The sequence below is a fragment of the Peromyscus maniculatus genome, chromosome 11 (assembly GCF_049852395.1).
Source record: "Peromyscus maniculatus bairdii isolate BWxNUB_F1_BW_parent chromosome 11, HU_Pman_BW_mat_3.1, whole genome shotgun sequence".
In the NCBI taxonomy this organism is placed as follows: Eukaryota; Metazoa; Chordata; class Mammalia; order Rodentia; family Cricetidae; genus Peromyscus; species Peromyscus maniculatus.
In genome coordinates, this window is record NC_134862.1 from 41346667 (window position 1) to 41374657 (window position 27991).

Consider the following 27991-nt stretch of genomic DNA (forward strand, 5'->3'; position numbering starts at 1 on the left):
AGAGGTTAGGAATACATTTGATCAAAATCCATTATATACATGTATAAAGTGTCATAATGAAACCTATCTGATGCTGTCTAGGGGTACAGGACCAAGTTTTGTTTTTTCTGTCAATTAAGAATTAAAAGGAGCCGGGCGGTGGTGGTGCACACCTTTAATCCCAGCACTCGGGAGGCAGAGCCAGGCGGATCTCTGTGAGTTCAAGGCCAGCCTGGTCTACAGAGCAAGATCCAGAACAGGCACCAAAACTACACTGAGAAACCCTCTCTCGAAAAAACAAGAACAAAAACAAAAAAGAATTAAAATTTCGGAATCCCAGCAGAGCTGTCATACCTGGGAAATTCGAACCTCCTCTTGGGGTTCTTGGTGTCATTAATAAAAGAATTTAAGAGCCATCGCACATGGAAGCTTGAGAGTTTTAAAGAAAAACCCCGGGGCAGGCAAGCTTAAATCTAAAAACTACAGGGAAGGGACCTGTCGCACCAGATTAACCCTTGAGGAGAAAACAAGGTCACCATCTCCAACTACAGGTAGATTCTATCCTTTGCACATTATTGTGTTCAGTTATGCTAAGAAAAGGTTCAAAACAGCGCCAGCAAAATCCCTACACAGGAGCAAACTGTCCTAAGCTGGTACGTCAAAGCACATTCTGTTGCAGTGTTAGATGAAATTAAAGCCGAAATCCCTAGGGACTAGGAGTCAAAATCTAAATCTAAACAGAGACTGAGCTCTAATAAACTTGGTTTACACGCCCACTTAACTGGCTTCCTCTCATTCAGCAAAAGATTCACAGTACTGCAAAGCACCAGAGAACTAGCCCTAACCTTTGCCTAGAGCATAGTATTGCTTCACAGTTCGCTTCCTGACTCTACTCCCGCCTACTGTGGGAAACCACACACCCCTACAGGCTCTGCGGGGCAGGGGCGGGGTCGTCCTGTTGATTGGTTGGTTGCCATCCAGGCCAAGCGATGATTGGTCAGCGGCGAGTCAGGCTTTGGGCTCTTAAGTCCAAACTCCAGCCGGACTGCAAGCGCCCCGGGAGAGAAGCAGGCGCCCCGGGAGAGAAGGTATGGCTGGACTGAGCGTTAGCATGCGGGCGCTGGCAGCTGCACTCCTGCTTTTTCTCGCCACCGTCTCTGAATGCACCGACCCTAGCGGGGCGTCACGGATCCCTCCCCAGTTCAGCGAGGAGGAGCGCGTCGCTGTGAAAGAGGCACTGAAAGGTGAGTCCCCGCCCCCTTGTGCTCAGATGTGGGTCCCTCAGTCCCCAGGCAGCCCGGGACTGTCACCCTTTGCAGGACCCACCACTGCTCAGGCTAGAGTTCCATTCGGTGTGCCACCCCGCAACCGGCCAGCCCAGTCAGCGTTCCCGCACACGTCCCGGCACACGGTGCACGGGTCTGGCACGCCCCCCGTCGGTGTCCCCTTACCTAGCCTGGAGGCTCCGGCTGCTCTCCTGGCAGAGCCCGCACTCACTCTATCCCTGCCTGCCTCCAATTAGTGTTTGTAGCACTTTCAACTTGTGAAGGGTTTCATATCTGTTAAATCTCCGCGGTGTCTTTAAACTGATTAGCTTCGTTAAATGGGCCCTGGCAAGGACGGGGCTCTGGGTGGGTAGCAACATTTTTAGCTTCGTTAAATGGGCCCCGGCAAGGACTGGGCGGCTCTGGGTGGGTAGCAACATTTTAGAGGCAGTGGAACTCCCTGGCTCTGAGGGGAATGAATTGTTCTTGGGGTGTAATATGTATCTAGTTGCCCCCTAATACGAGGGCCTAACAAGGCAACTAACTCATTGGCCTAAGTCTGTGCCTTTCAAGAGGAAAGGATCGTTTGTGTACAGGGCTCATGGGATGCTTTGTGACCACTGGGCTCAACTCCTCTTTTCCGGTCATGGAATAGTGGATTAATAAAAACTGCATACGCAAACATGTGCAGGCCAACACAGGGACCAAATGCTAGCCCCTCCGTGGGAGATGGATTGTGCATATCCTGAGTGACAGGCCTGGCAAGAGCTTTCCCATCATGCAAGCAGCCCTCTGCAAACTGGTGGGCTGCGGCAGAGTCCCTTTGCACAGAAGAAAACAAAAGTTTACCACGACCTCGTAACAGCATGGGGTAGTGGACCTCTTCAACAAGATGCAGATGCTGGATCTGCCCTCAGGTGGGCAGTTTAATCTTTTTGGACTTAAGATTCCCCCTTTGGAGCTGGGCGGTTGTGGTTCACGCCTTTTTTGTTTGCTTTGTTTTGTTTTTTGTTTTTTGAGACAGGGTTTCTCTGTGTAGCTTTGCACCTTTCCTGGAACTCACTCTGTAGACCAGGCTGGCCTGGAATTCACAGAGATCCGAACTCACAGAGATCTGCCTAGTCTGCCTCCTGAGTGCTGGGATTAAAGGTGTGTGCAACCACCGGGCCTGGTTCACACCTTTAATCTGACGCAGAGCCAGGCAGATCTCTGTGAGTTCAAGGCCAGCCTGGTCTACAAAGTGAGATCCAGGACAGGCACCAAAACTACACAGAAAAACCCTGTCTCGAAGAAAAAAAAAATTCCTCCTTATGACAAAGTTGATCCTTAACTAGAGGTGATTGTGTCTTCCAGATGAAACCTAAGTGTTCTAAAATCCAAAATTTTATTAATGTCATGTTGACACTCAAAGTTTTGAACTTCAATTTTTTTTAATCTTCTATTTGAGACAGTTTCCTGCTATCCCAGCCTAGACTCACTTGTAATCTTGTTTTGGCCTCTGAAGTGCTGGGATTACAGGTGTGCACCACCACGTCCAGCTATGGTTTCAGACTTTTTGTTTTCGACACAGAATTTCTCTGAGTAGTCCTGGCTATTCTAGAACTCTGCTCTGTAGACCAGGCTGGCCTTGAACTCAGAGATCTGCCTGCCTCTGCCTCCTGAGTGCTAGGATTAAAGGCCTGCACCACCATACCCAGTGGTTTCAGATTTTTATTAGAAACATCTAACCTCTATCAACTTGAATCCTCCATCTCTGACTGTTGAATCTTGACAGGTGCCATCCAGATACCCACCGTGTCTTTCAGCCATGAGAAATCCAACACCACCGCCCTTGCAGAGTTTGGAGAATACATTCGAAAAGGTCAGCTGCAAATTGGGGGCCCAGAGTGGCAGCTGCAAACTGGGGGCCCAGGGTGGCCAGAGGCCTTGTCCTTAGGAAATATATTGTGTCACTGATAGAGGACAGTCACATTCTCAGGGGTTGCTTTGTAAGTGGACTGTATAGAAGGGAGAATCCAAAAACTACACAGTAGAGGGTAAAGTGAGAACTATAGATTCGCCTTTGAAGAACTAAGAACTAGCCATGATTCTCTAAGTACGTATCCATTCGGTGTAGAACATTAGCAGGTAAAACAAGGGATTCCTTCCCTTGTGCAAATGTCTAGAGCTCTGTTCCAGCACCTCCCACTCCCACTACTGTACACCCATTCATGCAGCTTGCCAGGCCCTCCACCTAGTGGGCTCCATTTACAGTAATTACTAACACGATCCTAAGCCTCTTGGCAGCCAGCATCCTCGACCTGACCTATCATCCTCTCCCTGCATGACTGTGGAGCCCCGAGCTGGGAAGAGTGGATTGGGGAGGGTGTTAGAATCCTCCTTAGTTAGGAAGGAAGGAAGGAAGGAAGGAAGGAAGGAAGGAAGGAAGGAAGGAAGGAAGGAAGGAAGGAAGGAAGGAAGGAAGAAATCTAGTGGAGAATGGGGAGGCCCCCTTTCAGGACGTCAGAGTGGAAGAAGCAGGCTTAGGAGCATCAAGGAGTCCCCTCTCTAACACCGGGGACAAATGGATCTGGGACTAAAGCCTTGTCACCAGGCAAGAAGTCATTGCCAGAGAAGGGAGGGGATGAGAGGGGGAATGAACTAGGGGACCTGGAGATACAGCTCAGTGGTAGAGTGTTTGCTATTTGCAAGACTCTGGGTGCAATCTCCAGTCTGTCTTCCCCACCCCCCTCTCCCCTCTCACCAAAAATAAAAACAATTTAAATTAGAAAACTAAATATATACAGTGACAGTAGACTAAGCGAGCTGGGTGACAGCTGAACCATGGTCTTCAATCTGGGTTTTTTGCTCTGTGTGTGTGTGTGTGTGTGTGTGTGTGTGTGTGTGTGTGTGTGTGTAGATATGCACAGAGGAATAAGTGGATTCATCCCAAAAAATCCAGGAGGGATTAGCTAGACCACCTGTATTAAGGCATGCCAGTAATGTGAGTAATCTGCCCTAAGAACAACCACACCTATATACAGAAGTATGGACAGACAGACAGCAGATTTTATCTCCAAAATACAAATAGTGGCCGGGTGGTGGCGGCAGTGCACGCCTTTAATCTCAGCACTGGGAGGCAGAACCAGGCTGATCTCAGTGAGTTGAAAGCCAGCCTGGTCTACAGAATGAGATCTAGGACAGACACCAAAACTACACAGAGAAACCCTGTCTTGAAAAAAACAAACAAACAAAAAGAATATAAAGTTTGCCAGGCTGCAGTGACTCTTGCTTTTAATCCCAGTACTCGGGAGGCAGAGGCAGGCAGATCTCTGAGTTTGAGGCCAGCCTAGTCTACAGAGTGAGTTAGGGCAGCCTGGGCTAAACAGAGAAGTCAAAACAAAAAAAAAAAAAACAAAAAAAACAAAAAAAAAACATACCTTTATTAATCTGAGCACTCAGGAAATAGAGGCAGGTGGATCTTTGAGTTCAAGGCCAGCCTGGCCTACATAGTGACTTCCAGGACAGCCTGAGCTATGTAGAGACCTTGTCTAGATATATGTCTAAATAAATATTTATTCATGGAAGATACAATAATAGCAAACATTTGTCTATTTCGACAACCCAGTAAAAGTTGGTGGGGGTGCCCAAATAGTCAGTCTCTGCCCAGTTCTACAGTGGGGTCACGCACCATGCTCCCCATCCCAGCACATCACAGACAGCAGACAGGTCCATGGTTCTTTACCCTTGGGGAGGACCTTTTCCTTAAGAAAGTGATTATGATGTCAGTAGCTGTCTGGTATTGTGTCTGTTACAAGATGGCTCAGTGTAGTTCTGGGGGCTATTTGGCACTGTACAGAAATGTGTTCTGTGAGCATAAAAAGCACGAATTTTCATTACGCATCTGATTTTATGTGGTACACCTTGACATACAATCAGGCAAAACACACATATATATACTTAAAAAAGTAATCAGGTGTTTTTTTTTTAAACATTTATTTATGTATTATGTATACAGAAGAGGGCGCCAGATCTCATTACTGATGGTTGTGAGTCACCATGTGGTTGCTGGGAATTGAACTCAGGACCTCTGGAAGAGCAGTCGGTGCTCTTAACTTCTGAGCCATCTCTCCAGGCCCCATAATCAGTTTTTAAAAATATTAAACACAGCTGTTGTCTGTATCCAGGGATTTCATGTGTGGGTTCTACCAACCTTTGATTGAAAATATGAAAAGCTAGACATGGCAGCTCACATCTGTAACCCCAGAACTTGGAAGGCTGAGGCAGGAGGATCATGAGTTCCTAGACTACATGATGAAAGCATGTCTCAAAAAACAGAGAAGAAAATCAAATCTTGCTGTCTTGAATAGTTTAATGTCAACTTGACCCAGGCTAAAGTCATCGGAGAGGAGGGAGGCTCCACTGAGAAAATGCCTGCATAAGATTGGGCTGTAGGAGAGCCTGTAGATCATTTTCTTAATGAGTGATTGATGGGGGAGGGTCCAGCCCATCGTGGGTGGGGCCATCCCTGGGCTGCTGGTCCTGGGTTCAGGCTGCATGTAAAGATGGATGGAGAACAGGCTTTACTGTGTGACTCACTTTGTCACACTGCAGCTTCCATGTTGAGATTTTTCCCTTTCTCCCTTTTTTTTCCTTTTTTCTCTTAAATTTTATTTTGTTTTACCCTGGGGGTGGGGTGGGGGAGGGAGCTCGGCGTGGGACCAGGAGGCATGATATGAAAGACACAGAGAATAAATAAAAATAAAGTTAAAAAAAAAGAAAAAAAAGCAGGCTGAGCAAGCTGGGGGAGGTGGGGCAAGCCAGTTGACTGCACCCCTCCATGGCCTCTGCATCAGCTCCTACCTCCAGGTTCCTGCCCTATGTGAGTTCCCGTCCTTACTTCCTACAGTGATCAGGAAGTAAGTGTATGTCAAATTAACCCTTTCCTCCCCCAGTTGCTCTGGTCATGGTGTTTCATCACAGCAATAGTAACTCTAACTAGATCCTTGCATGTCTCTGGCTCTCTGTCTGCATCCTGCTGGTCCAGTTTGGACAGTATACTGTCAGTAATTGAGCGAGGCAAGGGCAGTTTCTTTGCCCAGATGGCCAGCTTTTGCCATAAAGAAAGCAAACTCCATATGGAGGTACCTTGATGCCCATCATCTTTTCTGAAGTAAATTGGTGCTGTCAGGAACGGATGTGTCTTGCTGCCATGAAAATCCTTAGGTTATTAAACATATTAAATGCCATATTCTATACTTCTTTGAAGTGAAGACCATCTAGCTATCTAAATATATGTTTATTACCTTGGAAACATACCTAACATGACCATAAATTGGACTATTATACATGACTATTAATCTGTATTTCTTAATTACATATTACATTTTTAATTGCTGCATAAACATAATACCCTAAGCAAGAGTAGAAATATGCATACAGTATAACAAAATTAACTTTAAATTTGTATCAATAAACTAAAATCCATACAATGTAAAATTTTGAGATTAATATCTGTCTTTTGGATTAAAGTAGATTCAATAATCTACTCTTTTATCCTATCATTTTTTTGTTGTTGTTGTTGTTTTTTGTTTTTTTTTTTTTTTTTTTTTTGGTTTTTCGAGACAGTGTTTCTCTGTGTAGCTTTGCGCCTTTCCTGGAACTCACTTGGTAGCCCAGGCTGGCCTTGAACTCACAGAGATCCGCCTGGCTCTGCCTCCCGAGTGCTGGGATTAAAGGCGTGCGCCACCACCGCCCGGCTTGTTGTTGTTTTTTTGAGACAGGGTTTCTCTGTGTAGCTTTGCACCTTTCCTGGATCTCGCTCTGTAGACCAGGCTGGCTTCGAACTCACAGAGATCTGCCTGCCTCTGCCTCCCAAGGGCTGGGATTAAAGGTGTGTGTCACCACCGCCCGGCTATCCTGTCATTTCTATATCCCCTTTTCTTTTCAGAGCAAGATTCTTGAATCTATCTCCTTTGTTGCCCATCTTGACTCAGTCTCCTCAGACTCCACCCTTCTTCCTCCCAGCAGTCTCAGTTTGGCTTTCCCGCCTAACCTTATCCTGTCCAGCTATTGACCAGTCAGCTTCTTTATTAAACCAAGCACAGTGACATATATTCACACAGTGTAAAGGAATAGTCCACATGTGTGGCTGATTTGCCTGCATGTATATCTATGCACTATGTATACAGTTTCCTCAGAGGCCAGGAGAGGGCATCAGATTCCCTTGGAACTGGAGTTTCAGATGGTTGTGGGTGCTAGGAATTGAATCTGAGTCCTTTGCAAGAGCAGCTAATGTTCTTAACCTCTGAGCCGTCTCTCCATCTCTAATATTCAATGGTACAGTTTTAAATAGCATATTAAAATAGGAGGGGTTTGATCCTGGAGGGAATATCTATGTGTATACATTATGTTATATATTATAATGTATACACACACACACACACACACACAAGAGGAATTTCAGAAAGTGAATAGATGGGTCAGAATTTATATCTGTGAGGAGCATTCATATTCAAAAATAGAGAAAGAAAGAAAAGAAAAGGTCTTGGGATCAGGAAATGGGAGGGAAATGGCCCTGGCTTTCTAACTGCTTCTTATTCCTTTGTCTCAAGTCTTCCCTACAGTGTTCCACAGCAGCCTTATCCAACATGAAGTCGTGGCAAACTATAGCCACCTATTTACTGTCCAAGGCTCAGACTCCAGTTTGCAGCCCTACATGCTGATGGCTCACTTTGACGTGGTTCCTGCCTCTGAAGAAGGATGGGAGGTGCCCCCGTTCTCAGGCCTGGAGCGTGATGGCTTCATCCATGGCCGGGGCACACTGGACAACAAGAACTCTGTGATGGTCTGAAATATTATGCTTCATACCTGACCTAGAGCCCAAAGTTTACTCCAGGAGGGGAGAATCTGACTGGCTGTGGGAGAGGCAGGAGGTTATGGTTGAAAGAATTAGCTGGAGCTGGGCGGTAGTGGCGCACGCCTTTCATCTCAGCACTCAGAAGGCAGAGGCAGGTGGATCTCTGAGTTCGAGGCCAGCCTGCCATATAGAAGGGAGGGAGGAAGGGAGAGAGAGGAAGAAAAAGAAGAGAGAGAGAGAGAGAGAGAGAGAGAGAGAGAGAGAGAGAGAGAGAGAGAGAGAGAGAAATGGGCTGTAGGAGGCCTAAATGGTAGCTATCAATTTTTCTGGATCTTGATTTCTCAACCATGTAGGAATTGGGGGTAGATAATCCACTGCAAAGGGACCCTTTCAGCTTGCATTAGTAAATGCATGCTTTTCTCAGGTACTAAGGGTTTTCTACAGAGCCCTGAAGTTGTTCTCTTTAAAGCCAGTCTATCAGAGCTTAGTGCCACCATCCCTGATGAATGACTCTGACACCCTACTTAGATAGTGAACCTTTCTCCTCTTCTGAATCCTAGGCAATCCTGCAGGCCTTGGAGCTCCTGTTGATCAGAAACTACAGACCCAGAAGATCTTTCTTCATAGCGTTGGGCCATGATGAGGAGGTAAGCCATGTACCCAGTACTTGTCTCAGGGTCTCTTAGAGGTGGGGTGCTTTACCCTGATCCAGTATACCCATCAGCTGCAGGGGCTCCATGAGATTCTGTAGCTGTTCGCCAGTTTCTCTGTGTGCCTGTGTGCCAGAACTAAATTTCCTCATAATATCTAAGGCAAGCAGATAGTCTGGCAATGCTACCCCAGGAAACAGAAGGACAGCAGAAAGAGAACTGAGCGTTTCATTCCCGGAGATGCCACCAGCTTTAAACCTTGACAAACCCTTCACTTCTGGATCCCAGTTTCTTCCTTTGTGAAATTAGCAGGACCCAGAGGGACTCGGACATTGGATGATTCTGTGAGACAGAATTATCTCGGGCCCTGCCCCACCAAAAAAGACTAGGAAGGAAGGTTCTGGAGGGGCCAGCTGAGGGAGTCTACATCCGCTGTCTCTATTTGTCTGTTTCTGGCTGAGCAGGGCATTAGCTTTGTATTTGGGTGTTCTACAGGTGTCTGGGACAAAGGGAGCTCGGACGATCTCAGCGCTCCTACAGGCCAGGGGTGTTCGGCTGGCCTTCCTTGTGGACGAGGGGAGCTTCATCTTGGAAGATTTTATTCCGAACCTCAAGAAGCCCTTTGCCATGTAAGTGAGGCACCCCACCCTCCACCCTGAGAGAGTTATCTCTCCATTTGAGACTCTCCAGCCTGCTACCTATAAGTCATATTCTGTTGGGTCACTCACCCTCATCCTCAACATGTCCTGGGCTGGACTTGCCCTCATGCCCTTCCTCTAGTGTTGAATTTTTCAAAACAGCATGAGGCTAACCTCTCGACCACCAGACCATCATGCAGATGAGCCTGAAGTGCAATCTTTTTGTTTTGTTTTTCTTTTTTGAGACAGTTTCTTTGTGTAGCTTTTTGGAGCCTGTCCTGGATCTCACTTTGTAGACCAGGCTGGCCTCGAACTCACAGAGATCCACCTAGTTCTGCTTCCCGAGTGCTGGGATTAAAGGCGTGCGCCCCGGCCACTGAAGCACAATCTTAATTAGTCTTAACAATATAAACCTGGAGTCAGATATTGGGGGTGAAATCTGAAAGAGAAGCAGAGCAGTAACCATAGTCACTTCTTAATTCTACGAAATCTCAGACGGAATGGGCAGGATCCTGTCTCTGAATCCTCAGACTGAATGGGCAAGATCCTGTCTCTACCCACCCTATTTATTTATTTATTTATTTATTTATTTATTTATTTTTTATTTATTTATTTATTATGTGTACAGTATTCTGCCTGCATGTGTCCCTGCAGGCCAGAAGAGGGCACCAGATCTCATTACAGATGGTTGTGAGCCACCATGTAGTTGTGGGAATTGAACTCAGGACCTCTGGAAGAGCAGTCGGTGCTCTTAACCACTGAGCCATCTCTCCAGCCCGTTTTGTTTTGTTTTTTAAATTTTACATGCATTGGTGTTTTTCTTGCATGTGTGTCTGCGTGAGGCTGTCAGATATTGGAGTTACAGACAGTTGTAAGCTGCCATGTGGGTGCTGAAGTTGAACCTGGGTCCTCCTCTACCCATCTTATATTCCTGTCTCCACCTCCCTAGTGCTGGGATTAAAGGTGTGATCCTCCCAAGTGCTGGGATTAAAGGTGTGTGCCACTGCTGCCTGGCTCCATGGTTAACAAGTGGCTGGCTCCACCCTCTGATCTCCAGGCAAGCTGTATTTGTCAGATCACAAAGAAACTCTCATACAACATGAGCCCTGTGGGTCTAGGGAAGCAGCCTGAAGACTCATCTCTGGTCCTCCTCCCACAGGATCTCAGTCTCGGAGAAGGGTGCCCTTGATCTGATGCTCCGAGTAGACATGACTCCAGGCCACTCTTCAGCTCCCCCAAAGGAGACAAGCATTGGCATCCTTTCCGCGGCTGTCAGCCGGTAAGCAGCTCCTGGCTCCGCCGCAGCTCCTGGCTCCCATCCCAGGACTGCTTTGGATGGAAGACCTGGTATTTATTTGCCCACTCTGAGACTGAAGAGCCAGCCTGCCTATACTTCCTGCCATAAAGCTGGCCCGAGGAGCAGAGGTGCAGGCCACCAGTCCCAAGAACAGGACTGGGATCAGAGGATCTATCAGTACAGTAAGAGGGCATGCAGGAACCAGCAGACAGAAACCTAGCCAGAGAGCTGGGTAGTCCGGAGCCCAGCCAAACAGTTAGAATTACGAGGTGGCAGTGACTGGTGAAGCTGTCTGAATTCTGCTGCTCTGGCAGGAGTACCAAGATAAATAAGAGGCACTGGCTATGGATAAAGACTCGGGTTTACAAGAACAACACTTACCTGTGTCTTGGTTCTCTTGGCAAAGTAAAAAGAAAGTGTGCTGGCTAGTTCAGTCAGCCTGACACAAGCTAGTCATCGGAGAGGAAGGAGCCTCCGTTGAGAAAATACCTCCGTAAGAGGGGACTATAGGCAAGCCTGTGGGGTGTTTTCTTAATTAGTGGTTGATGTGAGAGGGCCCAGCCCAGTGTGGGTGGTGCCATCCCTGGGCTGGTGGTCCTGGGTGCTCTAAAGCAGGCTGAGCAAGCCATGGGGAGCAAGCCAGTGAGCAGCGCCCCTGTGTGGCCTCTGCATCGATTACTGCCCTGTTTGAGTTCCTGTCCTGACTTCCTTCAATGATGGGCAGTGATGTGGAAGTATGTCCAAATGGACCCTTTCCTCCTTGAGTTGCTCTGGGTCATGGTGTTTCATCACAGCAATAGTCCCTAATGAGGACAGAACTGTTTTGTGTCAGGGAATACGGTAAAAATTGAGATGGCCCCTGCCCTAAGGAAGCCCAAGTTGGTACAGTAGACTGGCAGTCCTGCCACACTTGGTAAGCACTGTGAGAGTGGGCACAGGGTGGCAGAGGAGCGGAGCAAGAGAAGGACGTGACCCTGACTTACACTTGTGGCCAGGGAAGGCTCCTGCTGATGCTCTGGACCTTCAGCTGGGCTTGCTGGAGGTGACAGGCGGGTGGATGACTGAGCAGACTTGTTGAAACTTGCACCCATCTCCCGCATCCTCAGGATGCTGATCTTGGTCTGGGAGAGGCCTAGTCTTGAGAACTCTGTTTCTCTTCCAGACTGGAGCAGACACCAATGCCGAACATGTTTGGAAGTGGGCCAATGAAGAAGGCATTGAAACTTCTGGCAAATGAGGTGTGGGAGGAGCGTTCCGTGCTCCTGGCCAGCTATGTTGGAGAAGCAGAAAGTGGGTGGGGAAGGAAAGGGCTGGAGAGTAATAAAAGAGCCACTCTGTCAGTCGGGTCTCCGCCCATTCTCACCTCGGCCCAGCCAGCGGCTGAGTGAGCCAAGAAGGGGCGCGCTGTCTGGAGCTGAGAGGACTTACCCAAGGTCCTGCGGCCTAACGTGCCCAGGTCCCCTGGAAAGCTGTTTCTTACTCATCGTTTGTGACTGCTGAGCAATTGTTCCAAAGAATCAGATTTGTCCATCCGAGTGGAAACTGCCTCACTCCAGCAGACTGAGTCGGCCGATGGGGTGAGGGGGAGGTGTTGAGCACTGAACCCTGAGGTAGGCCTCCCGTAGAGAGACTCAGGCCTCAGCAGCAGCTGTTGTGCGGACCGTTCCCTCCTGCTGACCTTGATCTTTCTCTTCCAGTTTCCCTTCCCTGCCAATCTAGTCTTGAACAACCTGTGGCTATTTCGGCCCCTTGTCAGCAGGTAACGTATTCTGTCTCCCCCTCTAAGTCTCCCCTCTCCAGTCCCCCACCCCACCACCCACCCCCATTTCTTGGCTTACCTGGCCATAGATACTTCGTGTAATTAATGTAGAGGCCGATGTCTCTCTCAGCCTTAAAGGTCTCCAAGGTTTAGGACAAGAGAGTGAAATTCCAAGCCTTCCTAATGTCTAACCATAAGCTTTTCCCTGCAGGCTAATGGAGAGGAATCCCGTAACCAACGCGCTGGTCAGAACCACCACAGCCGTCACCATATTCAACGCAGGAGTCAAGGTAACATCATCCGGTTCCTCCGGCTACACTTGCCCCTCCAGCCCTTGAATTTATATACCGGCTTCCCCTTCCTGCTGTGGCTACAGTAAAGGAAGGGCTAGTGTGGTCCCATGACACCGTTCTGACATCAGCTGGAGAAGCCTCAAGAGCAAAGGCTCCAGAAGAAGTGTATAGCCCACTGAGTGTGGTCACATCTGTCTATGCATGTGTAGAGCGGGACTGGGGGCATTGGGTCTCCTAACCCATGCCCCAAATGTAATTCCGCATGTTTTATATTTTCCTATATATAGCACTGCGGTCATAAGGACTAAAACTTTCACATCCTTTAATCATCTAAGGTCTCTATCTATTTTTGTTTATTCGCTTACTTTTTAGTAGGGCCAGAGGTCGATCCTACAGCCTTCTACCTGGTGAGGTCTCTATCACAGCACCACAGCACCGGCCAAGTAGAACCTTTCATAAAAGTCTTTGTTTTTGAAGATTTAATTCAGTGGGTAGTTAATGTATGTCCCCCGGGTATAAATTCATAGACACACTCACTTGCCACTCATAAAATTTATGTCTTCCCCCAAATCCGCCTCAGTAAATGTAATTTCTATGTAAGTCTTACTTTTCTAGAAATAAGGAGCAATAATTTGATAAGCTTTTATTCCATAAAGAAAGCATTAAGTTTTCAGTAAACTGGCTCACTTGCAGTTGAACTACTCAGGAGTGTCTCTTGTTGAGGGACCAAGCCTGGCCCATAAAAGCATAGGGCTTTGAAGAGAATTAGACCCACCCATAACCATCAAGGCCACCAACACAACTTCAAGCACCACCACTTTCCTGAAGCACAATATGATCTTGAACTGTACTAATCTGGAAAACAAGACTGATTTGGGCTTGGCCTTTTATTTGTATGGTGTCTCACTGTGTAGCCCCTGCTGATCTAGAACTCACTATGTAGACCAGGTTGGCCTAAACCCCACAGAGATCCGCCTGCCTCTACTTCCTGAGTGCTGGGATCAAAGGCGTGCGCCACCACACCGGGTCCCAAGTTTTGATAGAAGTGAATGATGCCTCCAAATTTACTTCTGCCATAACGAACCTGAGCCAATCCAGGTTATTTTCACCAGCTATTATTCAAAATAGTCATATATGTCCAGCTATTGCTTGATCGCCAACATATTGTGCTCTTGCCTTTGTCCTGGGGTGATCTCTCCCCCGGGGCCAGGGGATACTCCATTTGATTCTTCTAGAAGCATGCAAGTAGTATTGCTTCAACCGCCAGCTGGAAAAGCAGAGGTGCTGTGAAGGAGCAGCTACTCAAAATTCACACTGCCAGTTTGTACTAGCCCAGCATGTTACCGAACCTGGTGCTTTTTGGCATCTTACCAGTTCAGAGAAAGATGTAGGAAATGTCTCTCAAGACATCAAGGAAATAATCCCTCTGTAGCCTGTCTTCTCCACACTAGTCATAAGCTCAGACAAAAAATAGGTAGGTTTTGTACCCAGACATGTAAAACAGCCACCACTACCATCCCTTAAGGGATTAAACACAGCTTACTATGGAGGAGACCCTAGAGACCCTGGGTGTTCCACCGCGAGGGAGCACCAGTGTTAACAGAAATGGCCAGGGTGTCCCGGGAACATGCACACAGAAGGCCCCCAGTGGCACAGCATAGAGTTGTCTGGCAGTCGCAGGGAAAGCAATCCTGTTCTGTGAGCCCTCCAGAACCAAGAAACACATAGATCTCACCTGAAGCAGAGGCCCTAAAAGTGTTGACTATAGCAGCGGGTCGAGGGCCAGGAGAAGACCAGGGCAGACTCCAGCCCTGGCTCCTTAAACCATGGCGGTTGCTTCCCTTCCTCCTGGTTGGTAGTTGGTGTGTTTCCTGGGCAGGGGCCGGCTCTGGAAGGCATGAGGAGGGTTCAGGCCAGCTTTCTGGTTCTCTGTCTAGGTGAATGTCATCCCCCCATTTGCTCAGGCTACAATCAACTTCCGGATTCACCCTTCGCAGACCGTACATGAGGTATGTACTTACCTTCCAAAGGGCAGGTGCAGCTTCAAGAAGTAGGACCCTCGAAACCTGAGGTTTGTTTTGTTTTGTTTTCCAAAAGTTCCTATGTATCAGCTGCATAAGACATATATGGTTTGGGAAAACTTGGAGTCTGAGGCTGAGACAGAAATACAGCTAAATGAGAGTGATAGTTTAAATCTTTAACGGGCTTGCTGTGTGCTTGGCACTATGCTTTGGTATACAGGCGCCTGCACTCACTCATTAGCACTCACACCACCCGATAAGGTAGGATCACTACTGTCCCCACTCAGCTAAGGAGAGCTGGGGTGCAGAGAGAGCAACAGAGCAGTATGCCTGTGAGTACATATCTGACAATCTGGCTCCGGGGCTGCTGCTTTTTCCAGCCCTTCACTACTATAATAATCAGGGGTAAACAGTCTCCCACAGGATCACACTGCAAAGCCACCTCGAAGGTCAAAACAGCCTTTTCTTACTAATAGAAATTTGAGCTGGGTGTTAAAGGACCATTAAGATGTTGCTAAGAGGGGCTAGAGAGATGGCTCAGTGGTTAAAAGCACCTCTTCCAGAGGTCCTGAGTTCAATTCCCAGCAACTACATGGTGGCTCACAACTATCTGTAATGGGGGTCTGGCGCCCTCTTCTGGCCTGCAAGGACAGCACTGTATACATAATAAATCTTTAAAATAAAAAAAGATGTTGCTAAGAATAAGATATAAGAATAAGATATTGAGGCAAAAGAGTAGATAAATGAGAATATAGGGGAAGTTTGAGACTAGCTTAGGCTAGAGACCTTGCCTCAAAAACAACAGCAAGACATATGAGCAATACTAAATGAACAGAGCTAGTTGTATGTGGGGAGGTTCAGCTTGTAAAAAACAATAATTTAAGGAATGAGGCCATGAATTTGAGAAAGAGTGGGGGAATATGGGAGGAGTTAAAGGGTGGGATGATATAAATATAGTATTCAAATGAAATTCTCAGTACCAACAAAACCAAGTAGATCAATGAAAAGCAGAGTAGGAACTGGGGAAATGGCTCAGTGGGAGAGTGCCTGCCATGTAAGCCTGGGGACCTCAGTTTGGGTTCCCAGCACCCGCAGAAAAGCCAGGTAAACTGTGAGCAGACATTTCCATGTCCCAAATAAACACACAGACGCTTATATGAATTATAAATGCTCAGCCGGTAGCTCAGGCTTATTACTAACTAGCTCTTACACTTAAATTAACCCATAATTATTATCTATGTTTAGCCACGTGGCTTGGTACCTTTTCTCAGTATACAGCATTCTCATCTTACTTCCTCTGCATCTGGCTGGCAGCTCCCATCATCCTCAGTTTGGCTTTCCTGCCTAACTTCCTGCCCAGCTACTGACCTGTCAGCTTTTTATTAACCAGTGAGAGTAACACATATTCATACTGTAGAAAAGGATTGTTCCACAGTGCACCTCTTAACCTAGCACTTGGGGGAGCAGAGCTAGGGTCCTTGGAGCTTGCTGGCTACCCAGTTGATCTAGCTGACTTGGTGAGCTCTAAGTTCAGACCCTGTCCTAAAAACCTAAGGTGGACCAGGATGTGATGGTACATGCATTTAACCCCAGAGCTTGGGAGACAGAGGTAGGTGAAACTGAGTTCAAGGCCAGCCTGGTCTGTATAGCAAGTTCCAAGCCCAGATGTCTTAGTCAGTGTTCAGGTGCTGTGAAGAGACACCATGACCTCAGCAACTCTTATAAAACAAAGCATTTCATTGCACCATGACCTCAGCAACTCTTATAAAACAAAGCATTTCATTGGGGGCTGGCTTACAGTTCAGAGGCTCAGTCCATTCTTACCATGGCAGGAAGCATGGTGGCACACAGGCAGACACGGTGCTGGAGAGGTAGCTGAGAGTTCTACATCTGGATCCACAGGCACCAGGAAGAGAGAAACCCTGGGCCTGGCTTGGGCTTTGGACACCTCAAAACCCATGCCCAGTGGCACACCTCCTCCAACAAGGCCACCCCTCCTAATCCTTCTAAGCAGCCCCACCCCCTGATGACAAAGCATTCAAACATATGAGCCTCTGGGGACCATGGCTATTCAAACCACTACACCAGACAAGGCTGCATAGTGAGATCCTCTCTCAAAAATAAAATGTAAGACAGAGAACAATAGAGAAAGGCACCCAACACTGACCTCTGTTCTGTTTATCACACATGCACACACATAGGAACATATGTGCACATGAACGCGCGCGCGCATGCACACACACACACACACACACACATACACACACACACACACACACACACACACACACACACACACACACACACACATTCACAATGACAATAACATCAAAAAAAGAAAACCCCAAGAGGGCAACCCAGCAGCTGGGAGATGGATAGTACATTCTAGAATACAGGAGGGACTCAAGGGTCAGACACACCTAGGTTTCTTTCTCCTTGTTGGTTTTCAAGAGTCCTTCCCACTTAAGATTCATCTGCCCCTATCTATGCAGGGAGGCAGGTGCACTCATGATTAGACACAGGAGTGGGTTAACAGCCTGCCCGGCCTTGGGAGAGGGGCCTGAGCTCAGAGTGAACCCTGGATTCAGCTGCTTTTCATCAGGTGCCAACCTTGTTCTCTCCCTGGAGGCTCAGGACCAGGAAATTACTGGATTTAATCAGCTGAGCTTTCCACCTGCTTTTTTTTTCCCCATTTTTTTCTTTTTTTCCAGCCCATTCCAACTCTATTTTTTTCCAAAGGCTGTTTTCCACCCATTAAGGCTTTCATCTCCCTGGCACTTTTCCCCTCCTAACCACAGAGGCCTTCCCTCTTATCTGTCTGATGACACTCCTGGAATCCCCAGGACTCATCCTGGCCACCTGCCCCGGTGAGGGGTGGAAAATCTCCATCCTTTAGAAAGCTCAGAGAACCCATTTGTTCTGACCGCTCTTTCTTGTCCAGGGGCCACAAGCTCAGAGCTTCACGCTGGGTCCAGTGGGAACACATGTGGAGGCCACAGCTCCCATCTAGCTACATCTGTTCTTCCCCACAGTGTAGAGGAAGGTGGCTGGGGGCAGACACACACACACACACACACACACACACACACACACACACACACACACACACACAAACACACACCAGCTGAGAGCCCTCCCATTATATTCCCAGCCCCTCCCCATTTTTCCTACTTTGTTATTTTGAAACAGGGCCTTGCTAAGTTACCCAAACTGGCCTTGAACTTGTCATTCTCCAAAGTAGCTATGATTACAGGCCTGCACCCCTGGACCTAGCTAGACATTCTTCTAAGCCCTTGGGATAGCGCTGACCCAGAAAGACAAGATTCCCATTCTAACGGTACTTGTGTGTGGTCCAGCGAGAAGGAACAGCAGGTAGCAGAAGTGGGGAGTAGTATAAGGTAATTGGCTGCCATGTCACACAGTGTGAAGTGGCAGTGGGGACATGCAGAGTTACATGCAGGGGCAGTGAAGTGTTAGCTGGGCATATTGACATGCCTTTTTTTTTTTTTTTTTAAGAAGGGTCTCAAGCCGGGCAGTGGTGGTGCATTCCTTTAATCCCAGCACTCGGGAGGCAGAGCCAGGCGGATCTCTGTGAGTTCAAGGCCAGCCTGGGCTACAGAGTGAGTTCCAGGACAGGCTCCAAAGCTACACAGAGAAACACTGTCTGGAAAAACAAAAACAAAAACAAAACTATGTAGCCCTCACTGGCCTGGAACTCACTGTAGATCAGGCTGGTCTTGGACTCACAGATCCTCCTGCCTCTGCCTCTGCTGGAATTAAAGCTATGCTCATCCACACCCAGCCAGCCAGACCGGCCTTTACTCCTGCCCTCAGGAGGTTCATATAAGATAGAGGCCCCACTGGGCTACAGTAATTGTCTGTTTGTAAAGAAGGGACATGACCCCTCCAGCAATAGTCAGAGTCACAATAATGGGACTAGAGGGAGGGACTGCCAATGGGAAGAGAGATCTCCAAGGTTGCTATGACGGTAAGAATGTTGGCTATCTGAATTTGGTCGGGTCTTAATGGTTGTGAATCCAGCTTCCATCCCGCTCTGTAGGCTGTTACCGGAAGACCCACAGCAGGCAACCGCTCAATATATGCTGTCCCACTTTTTAGCATGCTGGTTATGAATATCTTCCCTGTGATGCCTTTGAGGCGTGGTTTGCCGTAACACCTAACCCCAATTCCTTCTTCCATACCGTGCATACTGCACTGAGCGGAATGTAATAGTAGACCCGTCATAAACACGGAGAAGAAGCTTGGCTCCTGGTCACAGGAGCAGACAGGCAGAGAGGTCTGGGGGCTTGCCCAAAGTCACACCACTGTGAGCAATTATCCAGAGCATGACATTTTTGTCATGCCTCATTTTCTCTAACCCATCCTTCTTGACCTTAGGAATATCCTTTTGCCTCTTCTCTACCAGTACCATATCCTCTCTTCAGACTCAAAAATTCCCAACACCAAACTACACACCTAAGATGAATGCTTTTTGTTTTGTTTTGTTTTATTTTGTTTTGTTTTTCAAGTCAGGGTTTCTCTGTGTAGCTTTGGTGCCTTTCCTGGATCTCTGTAGCCCAGGCTGGCCTCGAACTCACAGAGATCCGCCTGCCTCTGCCTCCTGAGTGCTGGGACTAAAGGCCTGCGCCACCACTGCCTGACTGATGAATTCTTTTCTGATCCTCACCTCCTATTCTGGTGTACTCAGGACTCAGTAAAGCACCTTCCTTAGGTACTCAGAGACTCAGCCCAGCACTGCTAACTGTACAATGGGCGAGGTACTTAGAGGAACCACGCCTGTTATCATTTTTGTTGGTTCTTGTCTGTTTTGGCTCAAGTAGCCAACATTTATTCCTTTGTACTTGCTCCACACTATAAGGGAACGAGGCTGATGCAGTGTCTGCCTCTGAATCAGGCCCCGACCCCTCACTAAAAGGAGCCGGTCATCATACCTTCTTCAGTTTCCAGATGCAGAAACCTCTGGAGTGACTGAAGAAGGAAAAACAGGCACAGCCCCTATCTACTGCACAGATGATAACTTAGGAGCCTTTCCCTGGGTAAAACAATGTATGAAGACTATACATAGCTTTTTTTAAGGTACTGGGACTTGAACCTAGGGCCTTATGCATGCTAGGCGAGCAAGCATTCTGCCATTGAGCCATGCCCACGGTGAATTTGATATTTGAGAGTATTGGGGATACTAGTGCTGAGGTGAAACTGAGCTCTGATGGAAAACCAGTTCTCATAACCCTCACCCATTCATTCCCCGAAGGGCATTTGCTTCAATTCTGATGGAGTTTCTGAGCTACAAGTGGGAAACTTCACTGCTCTCTCCAGATGTAGCTTCTACCACACTTCTAGGGTCCATTGGCCTAAAATGAGTGCTCCCAATAATGCCCCCATTAGTGATCTCCAGCTATGAGACACGGGCCTCGGTAGGGCAGAAGCAGCTTCAGACTCATGACTGATCAAATGGTTGATATTGAGCTTTTCCTCGTGAGGCTGACTGGATTGGGGGGCCACAGTAAGCCTCCAGGTCCATTTCCTCATGTGACCTGAGCCTCCACATCCTTCCCGGGAGCAGGGATCTCAATGGATTCACCTCAGGCTCTGTCTTCTGGGAGTTTTCTCATGGTCCTGCTCAATAAAAAGAGGCAAAGGGAAACCTTTCAGCCCCAGCACCACACTCCTGATTTTGTGTGCATGGTGAGCTCATCTTTCTGGCTTGGTGTATTTGGTTACAAATCAGCGGCAGCTCAAGAGAGGAAAAAGAAAACTACGAGGTCTAGCCCTTTGCAACCCATGGCTGCACCCCAAAGTGCTCAGGTTGGAGCAGGATCGGCCCCTTGAGTTGGCTGAGATTCCCATCCTACTTACTATTCCTTATACTTTACCCATGGCCCATAACCCAAGGGAAAGAAACAATTTCCAGACTATCCAGTTCCCCATCTGACTCGGAGCGGTAAGATAATCCTCCCAAACACTTAGCTGAATTCTGCCATGCTTTCTAGGAAGTGCCAGCTCTTACATCACCCACCACGGCCAGGCAGCAAAAGCTGGGGTCCCACTGCAAAAACATTCTTTTCTCTAAACTCCAAGAGTGCTGCTACCTTGCTTTGAAACAAAAGATCTGAATTTGGTGCCCAGAGAGCAGATCTGTGACCCTCTTTGTTTCTACCCTGAAGGTCCTAGAACTCGTCAAGAACATCGTGGCTGATGACCGTGTCCAGTTACATGTGTTGAGATCCTTTGAGCCCTTGCCCATCAGCCCTTCAGATGCCCAGGCCATGGGCTACCAGCTGCTTCAACAGACCATACAGTCTGTCTTCCCGGAAGTCAATATTGTTGTCCCCGGTAATGACTTCATCGGCTGTGGCTGGTGGGTGGTGGTGGCTGGGGCTGCTTCCTATCTGATGTCCCATTCCCTGCCCCCAAGCCAGCCATTCATCCTGGAAACAGCTGGCTGCATCTGTCCCTGGAACTGTATTTTTCCCTCGGGGTGGAAGTGAGAAAGGAAACAGGAAAGGGAGAGAAACAATAAATTAGGTCAGTCGAGGATGGGTCCTTGCTTAACCTAGAGCAGCAGTGTCCCAGGTCCCTCTGCCATAGAGGAGGGGGTGGCTTAGAATACTCCTCTCCTAGAGGAGTTACCTCCGGGAGAATAACAGCTGAGCAGCCGGACTCAGAGTGGCAGCCCAGAAAAGCCTCTGTCTGAGTCCATTTATACCAGTGCTCCTCAGTCTAATGCCTGCAGATCCCTGTGCATTCCCCCACCTTCTAGCAGACCATCTAAACCTGCCAGTGGTTCTCCCAGGGAACTTCATAAACTGTAGAACAGCTGGACCCACTCGTGTATCCCAGCTGGAATCTGCCTCTTTGAAAGATGCTCCCAGAGGATTTTGGCATAGTGATGACTGAGCAGTTTCCAAATCTCTGGTCTCGATGTGTGGGCCTGTTCTAATGTGAAAGCCTGTGTCCAGTTCCTTCTAGGTAGGCTTACACATGGCTTTCTATGAACTTCTAAGAACCCCCGGCTCTCGCAGTCCATATCCTCCTCTTTCAGGCTCAAAGGCTCTCTTCACCCCATCCTTCCCACTGGCCACCATCCGGTCAGTAGGGTCGGACAGCAAGAGGGGTGGAGAAAAATCACAGGAAGAAACCCACAAAGCACAGAATAAGACTCAGGGATCCATTTGAAAGGAGAAGAGGAAAACAGAGCAAAACACAAAATACCGCCTTGAACCATCTCACTGCCCTTGAACTGATGCTGGGAATGTCCTTTCCCAGAGGCCATGCCTATTCAAGGCGAACCCCAGCCCAGCCCGGTGACCTACCCTTTGGGGACAGTAGGAGGTTGGGGAGGAGTTTCCTATCCTAGCTTTGCCTCCCCCACAGAGTCATCCCTCAGAAGATGAGACCAGCAGAACATTCTGCTCCATGAGGAGGGATCTTGTTCCACCTCAGTAAAATGTCCCCACAGTTGTCCTAAGTGATACACAATACAGGCCAAGGGGTCTCTCTGAACTCTTGATTCCTCAAAGAGCAAATGGCCTTGACTGTGGGGATACAATGAGAGGGCTCCTGGTCATCCTGGGACCAGAACAACTTAGCTTCTGACCACTCAGGGCTACCTCACCAGTGCTTCCCGGACATTCCATGTTCCTGGTTAAAGTTACAGTTTTTGTAAGGATTTGCAAAGCTTAGACAATCAAAAGTGTCCTAGGTGCTAAGTGTTGCATGCCTTTAGTGCCAGCACTTGGGAGGCAGAGGTAGGCGGATCTCTGAGTTTGAGGCCAGCCTGGTCTACAGATCCGAGTTCCAGGAAAGTCAGGGCTACCCAGAGAAGCCCTGTCCCGGGCGGATGCTCTTAGGAAGTCCCAGGAATTGGCTCCCAGTCAGTCACCCAGCTTCCCCTACCTCACTGGCCAGGTGGCTCACATAAAGTCCATTGCCTCTTACTCTCCCCTTTCTAGGTATCTGTATTGCCAATACAGACAGCCGGCACTATACCAACATCACCAACGGCATCTACCTGTTCAACCCCGTTTTCCTGAATTCTCAGGGCTTCAGTAGGTAAGTGGAACAGGGCTAAGCAGCAAGGCAGAGAGGAGATATATCTGAACTGTCCCCTCCCATTTGGGTGACTTTCAGAATAGAGGAAAACCAGATTCTGACAAATTAAAGAGATTCTAGAACCCAGTCTGGCATCATGGCTCCAGGAATTGTGGCAATAACCCCCCTACCACGTGAACTCCTCTTTTAAAAAATGGAGAGAATCAGGTGACTGTTGAACTTGTTGAAAATAAGGTAAAGCTGAATGTAGTAGCCTATAATCCTAGCACTTAAGAGACTGAGACAGGAGGATGGCCATTTTTTAAAAAATATTTTATGTATGAGTGTTTTGTTTGCATGTATAGCTAGCTGTACACATTTGCATGCATTGCCTTTGGGGGCCATAAGGGGAGCCCCAACAGATGGTTGTGAACCACCATGTGAGTGCTGGGACTCAAACCCCGATCCTCTGGAAGAGCAGACAGTGCTCTTAACTGCTGAGCCATCTCTCCAGCCCCATGGATTGCCAAACTTAAATCCAGCCTGAGCTATGTAACAAAAGCATGTCAAGGAAGGAAGAAAGAGACCCTTAAGTAGTCTTTCTCACTGTGAGAGACCACTCACCCCTGGACCTAACTTTCTCCACCTATAAACTAAGGAGACCCTCCAACATTCTTTGATAAGCAGACACACGTGAGTTCACAGGTGGGCATGCTACTTGGCCTTCTCAGAAGAAATACTGTGGAAATCCAAAATGTGAGAACCAGTTTTAACTGTCATGTCTGACTATTTTGTGACTCTTCAGCAAATTTTGACTCTTGAAGTTTGAGAAGATAAAATTTCCATTTAGTCTTCTTCAATCTATTACACCAGGCCTGATTTCTTCACCGCACCACAAGTCCCTTGAAACAGAATAAAAGTGTTTGAATGTGATCTTAAGAATAGCATTCATTATCATAAATATATTGAATGAATACTGCAAATGTAATCAATGAATACCACAACTGTAATTAATATCATGAGTGTAATTAATGAATATCATGAGTGTAATTAATATCTTGAATGTAATTCATGCCACTGAATTCGTGAACTTAAAAATGGTTACAATTGCAAATATTATGTTCATTTAAAAAAATAAGGGGGAGCCGGGCAGTGGTGGTGCACGCCTTTAATCCCAGCACTCGGGAGGCAAAGGCAGGCAGATCTCTTGAGTTCAATGCCAGCCTGCTCTACATAATGAGTTCTAGGGCAGCCAGGGCTACACAGAGAGACCCTGTCTCAAAAAAAACAAGCAAAAAGCATGGTAATTATGCTGTGGGGTTTGTTCCAGTTGGGGTGAGTGGCCCCTCTGTTTCCATCATCTTCTAATGGCAGTGTCCCTAGCTAGAGGCTGGGGAGGGGCCATGTGCCCCGGGCTGTTGCCTTCCTGCCCTCTCTTACCCCTGTGGGGAAAACTCAGGCAGGAGACTCTACTCTAAGAAAAGGAGAATCAGGAAGATAATTCTACCAGAGGAGAAACGGACCTCAGAACCAAAGACTGGGTTAAACTCCCCCCCCCCCCCCCGAGTTCTTGGGTGTGAGCACAGGTCCTTGAGAAATAACTGGTATGTCACGCATAAGCTGGCAAATGGCTTTTCTCACCTTGCCCCCGTGGAGGGCCAAAGACCAGTCATGGGTGGGGAGGGGGCAGGAAGGGTGTTCTGTGACAGCTCGTGTGACCCTTGTCTCCTCCCCCCAAACGTCTCTTCCCTCAGTATCCATGGAATCAACGAGAAGATCTCAGTCCAGAACTACGAGAACCAGGTGAAGTTCATCTTTGAGTTGATCCAGAATGCTGACACCTACAAGGAGCCAGTTCCTCACCTGCATGAACTGTGAGACCCCCGGCGCCCAGCCCTGGGCCAGGACCAACCTGTGGGGAGCGAGAGCTGGTTCTGATAAAAGGTTTGGTGGAAACCACCTTGTCATGCAGAGTTCGTCCGCCTGGCCCCCTCCTCCACTCACCATAGAACAAGCTCCAAGGAGGCGGAGAAGATACACAGGTCTAGCCTGGCATCCCTCTGACGTCTGTACTCTTCCCCTGAGCGGCCTCTTCTGCCTCTGTCCTGTCTTGGAAGGTGTTGGACTGTCTCATGCTGGTTGTTCAACTTGTCTGCTTTCCCATTTGTTAAGTGCAGATTTTGGAAAAATCTCAAGCAGGTTTTTATCTAGATAGAAGGCTAACTTAAGCTGGCCTGTCTTCTAGAATTCCTTTTCTCCCGCCACCCGCTCTCTTCATGGACTTGGGAGCTGCCTTCCCGACCTCTGCTTCCTTCCTCCACTCTGGTCTAGTCCACATCTGAGTAACTCGGTCACACTGAGAAGCTCCCCCAAGCACGGTCCACCAAATAAAGGGGTCTGTGTAGCGTCAGCTGGTCTCTGGTAGGTGAGCTTGAGGGGAGGCTCTGAGGGAACCCCAGAACTCCTGGTTCCAGAGGCTGGGGCCTGAAAAAGCAAGCTGCTGTCCCAGGGCTCCTGGAACTTTGCTCCCTTCTCTGCCCAGTCCCTGCCACCTGCTGCTGCTGCCCCACCCCAGGAGGCCCTAATCTGTGGAAACATTTCCCTGGCACAGCCTTGTTTACCCAGCTCCCGACAGGAACTCAAGATCCAGCCTCTCACTGGAGCCCAGAACCAGCAGAGCCAGTGGCCTTGGCACCACGACCTGTTTCAGAATGCCCAAGGGGAGGCGGGGGTCAAGGGAGGGGGTGGCTAGAGGGGCTCTTCCGAGGCAAGAGAGGCACAAGGAGGTGACCTCCAATAGAGCATAGCAGAGCTCCTGTCTTCTCCCTGGACTCCAACCCTGGGCGTATTTGAATCTGCCCAGTAGCTGCCAGGTGGGGGGCATTGGAAAGCAGCATTTCTTGACGCCAGGCCAGGATCTGTGCTTTGTGGATCACAAGGGAGTCGAGGTCACAAGGGGAGACACAGAAGCGGGACTGAAAGGACTCCCTCTTTTTCCCTCTCCAGGCTAGGGCCTTCCATGTCTCCTAAGGGATTGGCAGCACTGGGTTTCCTTGCCCCCGCCTCAGAAACCCCATCCTCCCTCCCTCCGGAGTCCTTACCTTCCTCCCGTGGATGTGAACTGTTCCTCACAGCTCTGGCTTAATTGTCAGCGTTAGGAACAGTGTGGGAATTATTCAGGCTTTTTTTGTTACTCCTGCTAAGATTCACATTCCTTCCCTCACTCTCCCTTTTTGGCCGCTTCGGTACTTATTCAGCCTCTGTTGGAGGGCAAGCTTAAGAACAAAAATAATCCTTTGCAGAGCCCTACAAAGTAGTCTCATGCACCTTATCTCAGCCCTGTGGATATGCTCTTGGGACTCCGTCCTACAGAGATGGACTGGATTCTGAGTGGGTTGCACATTTAGCTGAATGGTTGCTTGAACCCACATTACCTGGCTCCCAAAGGCACCACTGTTCTCCGATCCTGAACCGCCTACTCCCCACTGGTTTCTTATTGAGTTCTCATAACAACTACTGAGGTGTGAGTGTGTCCCCCACGTTTGTATGTTGCGAACTCAATCACAGGAGAAAAGTATTCCGAGGGAGGAAACATAACCCACTGTGGTCTGCCTTTGTGGGGCTATTAGGATTAGACAAGGCCGTCAGGGCTGAGCCTCATCATTGACTTCTTTGTGGCTTTAAAGAATAGGGTTTGAGAAGATAGACGTGCTTAGTCTGATTTGGACATCCCACCATGAATACCTGTGTTGAAATATCACACAATACCCCATGAAAAGAGAGAAGGGGAGGGGGAGGCCAGAAGACAGACAAGTTCATACATGCATTCCCTGCATCTTGCCATGTGATGACCTATGCAGACCAGTGCTCCCCATGTGATTTTAAAGCTCAGGGGCTGTGAGCCAAAACAAACCCCTTTTCTTTATAACTCAACCCAGTTAGCAGTATTGTGTCCTTGGAAACCGGAAAACCGAACAGCGCAACTCGGATGTGCTGCTACTGCTCATTTCATAAATGAAGTCCCAGGTTTGCAGATGTCAAGGTTGCCCAAGGTCGTGCAGGTGCTAAGGGCGGGGTCTCTCTGAACCCAAAGTCTGTGCTAATTGTTCTGAAGAGAAGACAGACTCCCAAAAGCCCAAGGTGACAGGATGCTTAAGGGATTGTTCTAGGACTAGAAGGAGGTCCAGATCCCCAAGTCCTGCCTCCCCCGAGAAACTGTGGGGTTTGGCTTATTCCTTGTGACCCAGGGAGAGGCGGAGAACAAAGACTCCTCCATCTGGAATTATTTCCGTGCTCTAGCGCTCTGTTCCTCTGGCTGACCTCCCCCTATCCACACCTCTCCCTGTCGGCCTGCCTTTCTTCCTGCCCTCCTCCCTCTCTAGGTTCAGCTCTTTTCCCTTTGAGAGCAATCGAGCCTCGAGTGACTGGAGTGACAGGAGGAGAATGAGCAGGGAGCGTGTCCCCATCCATCTCACTTCCTTTTCCAGCTTTAGAAAGGATAAGCTTTCTGAAATCCCCAATGGGAAGAAAGGGGCTTGAGAGGGAAGGGCTGAGTCCCTGAGAACTCAAGCCAGGGCGGTGGCCTTGAAGGCTCCCGGAGGAGGTGGCCCAAAGCGTTAGCTAGCCTGGCTAGAATTAGACTCCGCATAGGATGGACAAGAAATCCAGCATACATATACTACGCACATATCCCCTGACCCTAATCAAAGGCATAGCTCAAGCTTTCTACTTACATCTCATTTCATCCCTGCCTAGGTGGGAAGCAAGACAAAATATGTGTAATCAGAGATGGGGAACCAAAAATTGGGCTGTGATCCTTGATCGTGAGTCTTGAGCTAAAAATATTTTTATTTTTGTCTCTGAGACAGGGTCTCACTATGTATCCCTGGCTGCCCTGGAACTTGCTATGTAGACCAGGATGGCCGTAAACTCACAGAGATCCTCTGCCTCCTGAATGCTGTGATTAAAGGCCACCTCTGACTTAGTATTCTTTTCTTCCAGTAAGAGCTGAATAGTTCCTCAAATGTTTTTGAAAACAAATATTTTAATTGAATAAAACAACTTGAAATTCTTGTCTGATGTCCAGAACACTGTCAGTCATGAAATTGTCCCTTTGCATATGTTACTTTTAGATCTACAAATACAAAAATTTCAGAATTGAATAAAACGTTTAATACTAAGAAAAGCTCTTTGGCCATT

General features: G+C 48.1%; 1 protein-coding gene across 1 annotated transcript; it reads left to right on the plus strand.

Annotated features, from left to right (window-relative positions):
* The first annotated feature begins 989 nt into the window (after nt 1–989).
* Pm20d1 (peptidase M20 domain containing 1) lies at nt 990–27977 on the plus strand. Its single transcript, XM_006988828.4, has 13 exons — nt 990–1223; nt 3019–3105; nt 7838–8070; nt 8643–8729; nt 9228–9361; nt 10530–10649; nt 11830–11905; nt 12365–12426; nt 12638–12716; nt 14657–14728; nt 20926–21094; nt 22714–22813; nt 24547–27977. The coding sequence occupies exons 1-13, from the start codon at nt 1070–1072 to the stop codon at nt 24668–24670; spliced, it is 1497 nt and encodes a 498-aa protein (XP_006988890.1). The 5' UTR covers nt 990–1069; the 3' UTR covers nt 24671–27977.
* Nucleotides 27978–27991: the final 14 nt, after the last annotated feature.

Excerpts from the sequence above, each read along its gene's own strand:
- Pm20d1 (XM_006988828.4), top strand. The coding sequence starts at position 1,070 with ATGGCTGGACTGAGCGTTAGCATGCGGGCGCTGGCAGCTGCACTCCTG. Across the intron at positions 8,730-9,227 it reads CGTTGGGCCATGATGAGGAG|GTGTCTGGGACAAAGGGAGC; the intron begins GTAAGCCATGTA and ends GGTGTTCTACAG. Across the intron at positions 11,906-12,364 it reads TGAAACTTCTGGCAAATGAG|TTTCCCTTCCCTGCCAATCT; the intron begins GTGTGGGAGGAG and ends TTTCTCTTCCAG.